The following is an 11,730-nucleotide window of genomic DNA, read 5'->3' on the forward strand; positions in this document are numbered from 1 at the left end:
GTACCTACACCATATGAATTGAAGCAGTTCACAATGCCAGCTCACCACCACCTTCTGAAGGGCAATGAGAGGCACTAGGTTCTGGCCTAGCCAGCGACATCCACACCCTAAGAGAAAAAAGGCTCACCTCATGACTCCCCATAGCAGGTCCATTAGCGACAAGACATGTCAGGAATGTGAGAGAATTCTCCCCACTTGTCTAGATGACTATGACTCCAACACTCAAGAAGCTCAACATAAACCAACATGCTTGATCAGTACCCCAGTACCATATACATATGCACTGCATCAACTCTGCAAAGCTCCTTTAACATCACCTTCCAAACTCATAACTTCAACCACCGCAAAGAACATGGGCAGAAGATGCATGGCAGCACCACCACCTGCAAGTTCCCTTCCAAGCCACACACCATCCTGACTTGGAACTGTTCCTTCATTGTCACTAAGTCAAAAACCTGGAATCCCTTCCTAACAGCACTGTAGGCATTTCCTACATCAGATGACTACTTTGATTTGATTTATTGTCACGTGTATTAGTATACAGTGAAAAATATTGCTTCTTGTGCGTTATACAGACAAAGCATGACGTACATAGAGAAGGAAAGGAGAGGGTGCAGAATGTAGTGTTACAGTCATAGCTAGGGTGAAGAGAAAAATCAACTTAATATAAGATAGATCCATTCAAAAATCTGATGGCAGCAGGGAAGAAGCCTTTCTTGAGTCGGTTAGTACGTGACCTCAGACTTAGATATCTTTTTCCAACGGAAGAAGGTGGAAGAGAGTCCGTCCAGGATGTGCGGGATTCTTGATCATGCTGGCTACTTTTCCGAGGCAGCGGGAAGTGCATACAGCGTCAATGGATGGGAGGCTGATTTGTGAGATGGACTGGGCTTCGTTCACGACCCTTTGCAGTTTATTGCAGTCTTGGACAGAGCAGGAGCCGTACAACCAAAAGAATGCTTTCTATGGTACATCTGTAAAATAGGTGAGAGTCATAGTGGACATACCAAATTTCCTTAGCCTCCTGAGAAAGTAGAGGCATTGGAGGGCTTTCTTAACTATAGTGTCAGCATGGAGGGACCAGGACAGGTTGTTGGTGATATGGACACCTAGAAACTTGAAGCTCTCGACCATTTCCACTTCATCCCCATTGATGTAGACAGGGCTATGTCCTCCGCTACGTTGTCTTACGTCAATGACTATCTCCTGCGCTTTACTGACATTGAGGGAGAGATTATAGCCGTCACAACAGTTCATCAGATTCTCTATCTCTTTCCTATATTTCGTCTCATCGTTGTTTGAGATCAGACCCACTTCGGTGACATCAGCAAACTTGAAAATCAAGTTGGAGGGGAATTTGACCACACAGTCATAAGTGTATAAGGGGTATTGTAAGGGGCTGAGGACACAGCCTACATGCTTCAAGTGGGTGGCATACCACCACATTTTCAAGAGCTGGGGTGAGTAACAAATGCTGATCTTGCCAGTGATGCTCACATCCCATGAAAATAATTTTTTAAAACTCCCTTGTTAATCTTGCAGAAGTGTCAGCTCTCTGTCAACATACCCATGGGTTTCAAGAAATGGCTGCATTTGCAGAGTAAATATGAAATATATGAATGACAGGGCTGGCAAGAGAATTTTATTGGGATTTATGTTCCTCTTAATGCAGGATCAACTTGCTCAGCCCAGATAAGGAACAACTGAAACTATATAGTCTCATTCTTTCAAGTGGTAAACTATTCCTAGAGATTATTAAACTTTTAAATGTTTTAATGTCTTTCTTACTTTTCTTTCTGTCTTTTCTCCCCACATCAATCTTTCTTTCCCTCTTGTTAATATTTCTCCTTCTCTCCCAAATTTAACTCCAGGTCACCCTGCTTCCTTCTCTATACTTCCGTTTCTTTCCCCAGTCTGATGGTGCCATTGTTCATCAGGGTCCCAGATGCCCTGCTGATCTTGCCACTGTGTTATCAGTTTGCACTTCCAGCAATTTATAGCACAAACGATTGTCAAGCTGAAGGGAGAGGGGAGAAAAGTCTCACTGGACCCTGTTTTTTAAACACCAATATTAAAAATATTGAAAATTTAAAAAGACAAATACAATTTTTTGCATCAAGAAACATAGAAAGAGACTCACTCACCAAAAATCCCAACAGTCAGGAGTCACGCTCATGAGTTCTCGATCATAGCCTCTCTGTTCAACTAAGAACTGAGCAAAGCTATCATATATCAGCTGAAAAATTCAAACAGAAATAAAATATTAGTTTACAATAAATAACAAAATTATTATTCCTCTATAACAGAGCCAAATGCACAGTGCAAAAAGTTCTTCAACAGAGGAACACTATGGAAAGGCGATAGCAATCTAGAGACCCAGGATAATGCTCTGGGGACCTGGGTTCAATCCCACCACTGCAGATGGTGAAACTTGAATTCAATAACAATCTGGTATTAAAAATCTACCATGACCATGAAACGTTTGTCATCATAAAAACACATCTGGTTCCCTAATGTCCGAGGGAAGGAAATCTGCCGTTTTTACCTGCTGTGGCCTACATGAGACTCTAAATTTTTGATAGAATTGTTAGACAATTGATAGAATTTTTTGAAAAAGTGATCAAGTATATGGATGAGGAAAGTGCAGTTGATGTAGTTTATATGGATTTTAGCAAAGCCTTTGACAAAGTCCCACATGGAAGACTAACTGAGAAGGTTGAAGCACGTGCAATTCAGAGAAATTTGGCAAGATGGATCCAAAATTGGCTTCGTAACAGGACACAAAGGATGGCTGTTAGTAGGTTGTTTGAGTGACTGGAGGCCAGTATCCAGTAACATACCACAAGGATCAGTGCGGTTTGTTATATACATAAATGATATACATGAGAATGCCAGGGGGAAGGATAAGTTAGTTTGCAGATGACACCAAGATTGGTAGGGTGGTTAATAGTGAACATCATAGGTTATAGGAAGATATAGATGGACTGGTCAGATGGGCAGAGCAGTGGCAGATGATATTTAACCCTGATAAGTGCGAGGTTTTGCATGTTGGAAGAGGAAGAGGAAACAAGACGAAGGTAGGACACTAAGAAGCTCAGAGGAAAGGATGGAGCGTGGGGCACTTATCGGCAGATCCCTGAAGGCATTAGAGCAAGTGGATAGGGTAGTTAACAAGGAATATGAGACACTTGCTTTTTTCAGTCTGATAGAGTACAAAAGCAAGGGTTTTATGTTGGAGCTGGACAGAAAATCGGTTACGCCACAGCTGAAGTACTGTGTGCAGTTCTGGTCACCTCACTATAGGATGGATGTGATTGCGCCAGAAGGGGTACAGAGGAGATTCACCTGGATGTTACCTGGGATGGAGCATTTGAGCTATAAGGAGAGACTGGATAGGCGTGGACTGTTTTCTTGAGGAGTCAATCACGAGATGGCATAGTTTTAATGTGAGTGGCAAGAGATTCAGAGGGGATTTGAGAAAACAAAATTTCACTCACAGGGTGGTGAGAATCTGGAATGTATGCCTGGGAAGGTAGGGAAAGCTGGAAATCCCACAACCTTCAAAAAGTATTTTGATGAGCACTTGAAATAGCATTACATTCAAGGATATAGGACAAATGCTGGAAAATGGGATTAGCGGTAGTTATTGTCGATGCAGATTCAATGGACCAAAGGGCCTTTTCTGCACTGTACGATTCTAGGACTCACAGCAATGTGGTTGACCCTTAAATGCCCTCATTTCAAAGGCAGTTAGGAATGGGCAAAGCCAATGACACTCACTTCCCATGAAATAAAAAAACTACCAACTTGAATCTCTACATGTCTTCTCATGTCCTAATCCTCTACCTTGGTAACTGTCAATTGTTCTGACAAAAATAATTCTTGTTTCTTGTTATGAATCTGCAAATCTATTAGGAATATTTAACCCAATTAAAGTAATATCCTTAGATTTCATAAAAAGGTTCTCTGATCTTTTTCATCCAAAGAAATGCCTTTAGTTCTAAAATCTGCTTGACTTCATTGCAATATTTAAGAGGTCTTGGACTCAATGTTTATGGAATCATCAATTAGAAATCATATTTTATGTGACTAAGAATGCTGAAGCATAAATGCACATTGCCACGATCACTCAATTTTACAACAACCTGTTGATGTCCCGAGGCATGGTACATTGGGGAAACTATGCAGACGCTGCGACAACGGATGAATGAACACCGCTCGACAATCACCAGGCAAGACTGTTCTCTTCCTGTTGGGGAGCACTTCAGCGGTCACGGGCATTCGGCCTCTGATATTCGGGTAAGCGTTCTCCAAGGCGGCCTTCGCGACACACGACAGCGCAGAGTCGCGGAGCAGAAACTGATAGCCAGGTTCCGCACACACAAGGACGGCCTCAACCGGGATATTGGGTTTATGTCACACTATTTCACATAAATATTTCTGCTTTTTTCCTCCTGAGTCTTTATCATGCGATCCTAGAATCAGAATTTATGTCACACTATTTGTAACTCCCACAGTTGCGTGGACCTGCAGAGTTTCACTGGCTGTCTTGTCTGGAGACAATACACATCTTTTTAGCCTGTCTTGATGCTCTCTCCACTCCCATTGTTTTGTTTCTTAAAGACTGGATTAGTTGTAAGTATTCGCATTCCAACCATTATTCATGTAAATTGAGTCTGTGTCTTATAAGTTCTGTTTGTGAACAGAATTCCCACTCACCTGAAGAAGGGGCTCAGAGCCTCGAAAGCTTGTGTGGCTTTTGCTACCAAATAAACCTGTTGGACTTTAACCTGGTGTTGTTAAACTTCTTACGATGTCCTGACATCCATACCAACAGATCCTTGAAATCTCAATCAAAATATGCAACCAGGAGTTATAAGAACTTGTGCCACAGTACTTTCATTCCTGGAAACTGCATTCATTCAAATTCAACCAAGGTTGCTTTGATGAATTTCTTCTCTCTCGGCCTGCTGCAGAAGGATCTGAAATGATCTTAGGTTTCTGTGATAAACAGGGACGAAATGATAATCTCACTCAAAGAACATAAGGACAGGGAATATTCAAACTGCGGGCTATCTTCTCAACGTAACATGACAGCATTGGTACAGTCGAAGAGGGATGTCATTGTCTAAACCAAGGAATATTCAACTCACACTCAGATTAACACTGATGAAGCACTGACATCCTCATCCTATCAACACAGGCAAAAGAGAATAAAACTTACCAAATTAAACAAAGTCTACCCACTGCATCCACATTGTACCTTTTGTATTCTGCATAATGTTTACATTTAAAATAAGATTTTAAAATGCAAACCTACATTTCCTTTGCTTCTAATTAAACATACGTTTCGCTCAGGAAAGTCTGGGCTGCAAGCATTTACAGTACCATGAAGAGCCTGAGCAGTAACATTAGCTCCCAACACATACATAAGTCAACTGCAATTTTTCCCCATATCACTCCTTGAGTCAAGACAAATAAATCTTCACATTAAGCCTTCTATATAAAGATCATTTCACTTCAGAAATGGGAGTAGTAGTAGACCATACAGCCCATCAAGTCCACTCCAGCATGCAATACGATCAGGGCCGATCTTGGATTTCAACTCAATTTTCCCACCCATTCCCCATATTACCTGAGACACCAAAAAATTGTCCATTCCAGCCCTAAATGTATTCGACCATGGAATCAGCCTGAATAATTGTCATTGAATAACAGATGAACATTTAGGCTTATGAAGTACACACTGTATCAAAGTGACTTACACAGAAATGTCAGGTTTGCAGTACCCCTTTAAAGTTGTTTTTGCCAACATACATGAAACCTTAAATAGAAATTTAGCTAAATGCATGAAAACATTGAGTTACATTTGAATGCTGCGCTCTGAGTTCCAATAACTACAGCCATGGAAGAGACAATTGTAACTTGGAGTAGTAGCTCCACTTCATCCAAAAGGGGCTTTTCACAAGAACTAAGCAATCAGCTTTAAAAAAAGACATCACTATAAATGAATGATTACTTAGTTTGCGTTTGTGTTCACAATCTTCGTATCTAACTTGAAGATAAACTTCCTACCACATATTCATACCATCACTAACACCGTTATAATATTGTCCTACTTCACCCCTGCCTCAGTTAATTTACTGCTGAAACCTTCATTGACGCCTTTATTATCTTTAGACTTCGCTACTGCTATGCATTCCTGGATGGTCACCCACATTCTATCCTCCATAAACTGGAGGTCAACCAAAATGCTGCTGACCATGTTCGAGTTTGCATCAGTCCCATTCACCTATCACCCTCATGCACATTGATCTACATCAGTCCCCAGTCAAGCAACATCTTGATTTTAAAATTTTCATCCTTATTTTAAAATCTCTCCCCATCTCTAATTCTCCCTCAACCCTCAGATATTTGCATTCCTCGAATTTTAGCCTCTTGACCATCCCACATTTTAATCGCACCACCAATGGTGGCGCTGCTTTCAGCTGCCCATGCCCCATTCTCTGGAATACCGTCACTACTGTCATCTCCAACTCTCTACCTCACTTTCTTCCTTTAAGATACTCCTCAAATCCTACCTCCGTTACCAAGACTTCAGTTACCTGACCTAATATATTATATTGCTCAATGTCATATCTTGATTTATAACGTTCCTTTGATTTGATTTGTCACATGTATTAGCATGCTTCTTGATATAGAGACAAAGCATACCGTTCATAGAGAAGGAAAGAAGAGAGTGCAGAATGTAGTGTTACAGTCATAGCTAGGCTGTAGAGAAAGATCAACTTAGTGCGAGGTACGTCTATTCAAAGGTCTGATGGCAGCAGGGAAGAAGCTGTTCTTGAGTTGGTTGGTACGTGACCTCAGACTTTTGTATCTTTTTCCCGACGGAAGGTGGTGGAAGAGAGTATGTCCAGGGTGCATGGAGTCCTTAAGTATGCTGGCTGCTTTTCCGAGGCAGTGGGAAGTGTAGACAGAGTCAATGGATGGGAGACTGGTTTAAGTGATGGACTGGGCTCCAGTCAAGCTATGCTAGAACCAGAAAGAATGCTTTCTATGATGCATCTGTAAAAGTTGGTGAGAGTCGTAGCTGACATGCCAAATTTCCTTAGTCTTCTGAGAAAGTAGAAGCATGGTGGGCTTTCTTAACTATAGCGTCGGCAGGGGGACCAGAACAGGTTGTTGGTGATCTAGACACCTAAAAACTTGAAGCTCTCGACCATTTCTACTTCGTCCCCGTTGATGTAGACAGGGGCATGTTCTCCACTACGCTTCCTGAAGTCAATGACAAGATGACAATCTCCTTCATTTTGTTGACATCGATGGAGAGATTATTGTCGTCACACTGGTTCACCAGATTCTCTGTCTCGTCATCGTTTGAGATCTGACCCACTATGGTGATGTCATCAGCAAACTTGAAAGTTGAGTTGGAAGGAAATTTGGCCACACGGTCAAAGGTGTATAGTAGGGGGCTGAGGACACAGTCTTGTGGGGCACCAGTGTTGAGGATGATCATGGAGGAGGAGTTGTTGCCTATCCTTACTGATTGTGACCTGTGGGTTAGGAAGCTCCTGTGGGATGTGCCTGTGAAGCATCATGGGAGGTTGGATTACATTAAAGACGCAAATACAAGTTGTTGTGGCTTGGTCGATTGCAATTAGAAATTGCTGCATTTGTTACTACCACAAAATCCTATGGAAGTCCAAAGATGTGCAAGTCAGGTAGATTAGCCATACTAAATTGCCACTTAGTGACCCAAGATGTGTATATTTGGGGGATTAGCAGGATAAATGCATGTGGTTACAGGGATAGGGCGAGGGATGGGCCTGGACGGAATGCTCTGTCAGACAGTCGATAAGACTCCATGGGCAAAATGGCCTCCTTCTGCACTGTAGGGATTCTATTCTCAGGAATGTAACAGAAATCTAAAAGTTATTACCCCTTAATGATTATACCTTTAGATAGGAGTCAGAGAGATTTAGGTTTGCATTTTAAAAATCTTATTTTAAAAACAAACATGCACACTTCCTATAAGAGGACTTTAGATATGCAGGAATACAACACTAATAATGGCTGCATGTCATTTATATTTTCAATGTAGCTTGTGGGGAACAATTTAATTAAATGTTCACTTGCACCAATCCCTGATTATTGCAAGTGTTGGGAATGGTTTCATATTCTTTCGTGTAAATGCTGCTTGCTGTGTTGCCTGGATACAACCTCCACTGATGCACAATTATGAAAACAGGAATTCAACATCACATATGTTTGAGAAGGCCAGATCCTCATCATCATCTTTTGCACAGTAAGAAATCTCACAATACCAGGTTAAAGTCCAACAGGTTAATTTGGTAGCACAAGCTTTCGGAGTGCTGCAGATGAGTGGAGGGTTGGGTGTACAAACAAGGTATATGTAGATACAGACTCAATTTGTAGAAACTTGATGTCTGTGTCGATATGCACGATCTTCTTGGAGATCCTCTCCACTTTGAGTCGCAGTTTATGGTGTCAGTGGTAGCCATGATGTAGAGATGCCGGCGTTGGACTCAGGTCGGCACAGTAAGAAATCTCAACACTAGATTAAAGTCCAACAGATTTATTTTGGTAGCATGAGTTTTCGGAGTGCTGCCCCTTCATCAGGTGAGTGGAGGATTGTTTGTAAACCCAATCCTCCACTCACCTGATGAAGGGGCAGCACTCTGAAAGCTCATGCTACCAAATAAACCTGTTGGATTTTAACCTGTTGTGAGACTTCTTACTGTACCTACCCCTGTCCAACGCTGACATCTCCACATCATCATCTTCTGCAACGGTTCGCACTTTAGAAAAGTCAAGGGCCTTTATTTCCTTCCCCCCACCTCATCCCCCCAGCACAAAAAAGTTAATAATTGTTGCATGATTGTCTGTTCAAGGTATGAACCCTATAATTCCAACACTCTAGCTCACTGATTGCTTAATGTAATTTGTACTGTATTTTTGACAATGTTTATTTTAAGCATAATAAATCTAATAATTCTTTAGTTTTGCTTCCACCTTTGTTCTCCCATTGACACATTCTGCTATCTTACCTTTATGCCTTTATTATCTTTATCAGAACCTTGTTCAGCCTTTCACCATTAATGCTTCCTGTCTTGTGTCTTATGGAGTCCAACATACCTTTGTTGCAACCTCGCCAAGATCCCACCTATCACTGACCTTCTACTCTGCTCCAGCTGCTCCACCCCTCTTTGTACAGCATATATTCCATTATATTGTCCCTCTCTTTAGCTCTGAAGAGTCATATGGGCTCAGAGCAGTGGCATAATGGTTAGCACTGCTGCCTCAGTGTGATGAACCCCAGTTCCATTCCAGCCTTGGGTAACCGTCTGTGTGGAGTTTGCACGTTCTTCCCGTGTCTGCATGGGTTTTCTCCCACAGTCCAAAGATGTGCACGTTAGGTGGATTAGCCATGGTAAATAAACAGGGTTTCCAGGATAGGGCAGGGTACTCTTTTGGAGTTGGTGCAGATTCAATGGACCGAATGGCATCCTTCTGCACTGTAGGAATTCTATGGAAACGTTAATTCTGTTTCTCTCTCCACAGATGCTGTCAGATCTGTTGAGTTTTTTTTCTCCCCAGCATTTCCTGTTTTTACTGCCAGGAATAATAATCTTTGGCCCAAAAATGTGTGTTCAACCAGGACAAGTGATCTGTTGCAGCACAATATATATCCCACAAATTTCTTCATAAACCTGTGCAGTTTGCTGCTGAGCATCACAATAATTTTTCATAGAAAAATGGAAGCAATTGAAGAACACCCAAAAATGCCATATCCTCACGAACCAGCAGACCCATTATAGACATAACTTTAAAAACCAGAATACAATTCCTATAATTTCATGTGATTAAAAAGACTGAAGGATGGCCCTGTTGATCAGATATCCACCAAGTGTCTAACAAGAGAATAACTCACTTTTTAAGAGAAAGGCAAAACACTGTGGAAACTGGAACCTGAAACAAAAACAGAAAATGCTGTAAAAACTCAGATCTGACAGCAGAGTCATCCTGGCTCGAAACATTGGCTCTATTATTTCTCTGCGCAGATGCTGTCAGACCTGCTGAGTTCTTTCAGCATTTTCTGTTTTGTTTCACTGTTTAAGAGATCTGTTGCAGATGACAGGATTGAGAAATGCATTAGGTTCAGTTCCAATCTGCACAAAACACTTCTCGAAGTACTGGTCAACAATCCTGATCATTGCGGTCTGTGTGACCTTGTGATGTGTGTGTAACTTGTCTGTTGTGTTTAAGGAGTGCACCTAACAATAACAATTCAGTCATTACAAATGAAATGAAGCATGCGGAACAGGCTGGAAGGGCTGCATTTGCTTTCTTCTGCCCCTAAATCCTATGTAAGCATGGGCTGTCCCGGGGACGTGAAGGGAATGAAATAAATGCACCAGCCAGCCTTTACATCCACATTCGCTCAAAAGGATGGTTAGAAATGAGCAGGTGGAGGCAGAGGGAGAAGAATGTTTTTTTAAGGGACTGACCCTGCGTACAAAGAGATTGGCGGGGGGAGGGAAGAGATTTTTTGGACATTATCAATTTCATTGCTAAGTAAATAACTGTGATTGAGCTTCTGGGAGCTAGCATGGAGCAGCTGGGCCGAATGGCCAGTGTGTGATGGAGCTGTAATGTTTTGGGGACTGAAATGTTTTGGTGTCTGAGGGATGTTTATTATTTGAACTCAGTCGGGGGGAGGGGGGTGGTTACAATGCAGCATCTCAGGAGCACACTTGGCCCAGCAGAGACTGAGCCCAGCTGGCCCGGCGACAGCTCGGCGCTGGGCCCCGGCCTCACCCGCCACCCCCGTGCCCCGCTCGCTGCTGCTGCAACCGGGCTCCAGGAGGCCTCCCCGCCGGCCGGCCGGCTGGCTCACCCATCCATCCCGGGGCCGCCCGCTAACGACTCACCGCGAAGGTGTCGCTCACGTTGTACCGGCACAGGGTATGGTCCAGGTCGAAGCCGATCACATCGCAGTCCGCCAGCGAGAAGTGCTCCGCCATGGCAGCGGGATGACGATAACAACCAACCTTCCCTCCAACTGCCGTCTGCCGCAGCACCGCGTCAGCGGGAGGGAGGGGCATGGGTACCTGGGGGAGGGGTTTGAACACCCGGGGCGGGGCCTGAACACCTGGGGGAGGGGCCTGGGCACCTGGGGGAGGGGCCTGAGCACCTTGGGAGGGGCATGGGCACACACGAGGAGTCTGGGCGCCTGGGGGAGGGGATTGAGCGCCTGGGGGAGGGGATTGAACACCCGGGGCGGGGCCTGAGCACCAGGGGGAGGAGCATGGGCGCCGGGGGAGGGGCCTGAGCACACTGGGGAGGGGCCTGAGCGCCGGGGGGCGGGGCCTGGGCATCTGGGCGAGGAGGGGGCCTGAGCATCGGTGGAGGAGCCTGAGCATCAGGGGAGGAGCCTGAGCACATGCGGGAGGAGCCTGAGCACATGAGGAGGGGCCTGAGCACATGGGGGAGGGGCCTGAGCACATGGGATGGGTCATTGACACAGAGAGGAGCCTGAGCACCTTGGGGAGGAGCTTGATTATCTGAGGGAGAGGCATTGACATTTTTGGGAGGGGCCTCGACATGTGGTGAAGGGTCTTCGGTACCTAGGGATGGGGATGGACATAAGCAGAGGGGCCTTGACATGTGAGGGATGGGCCAGAACATCTAGGGTCTGGACATCTG

The 11,730-nt window shown here is 43.9% G+C and overlaps 1 protein-coding gene across 1 annotated transcript in view; it reads right to left on the reverse strand.

The window, feature by feature from the left end:
* Nucleotides 1–11,105, reverse strand: part of nt5dc1 (5'-nucleotidase domain containing 1) — a 545,446-nt gene extending 534,341 nt beyond the window's left edge. The window contains exons 1-2 of the mRNA XM_078212694.1: nucleotides 10,956–11,105; nucleotides 2,145–2,236 (exon numbers count right to left, since the gene is read on the reverse strand). Coding sequence (XP_078068820.1) covers nucleotides 2,145–2,236; nucleotides 10,956–11,048 — 185 coding nt within the window. The 5' untranslated portion in view covers nucleotides 11,049–11,105. The remainder of the gene's footprint in view (nucleotides 1–2,144; nucleotides 2,237–10,955) is intronic.
* Between the last annotated feature and the right edge of the window lie 625 nt (nucleotides 11,106–11,730).

This window comes from Mustelus asterias, chromosome 5 (genome assembly GCF_964213995.1).
Source record: "Mustelus asterias chromosome 5, sMusAst1.hap1.1, whole genome shotgun sequence".
NCBI classification, from domain to species: domain Eukaryota; kingdom Metazoa; phylum Chordata; class Chondrichthyes; order Carcharhiniformes; family Triakidae; genus Mustelus; species Mustelus asterias.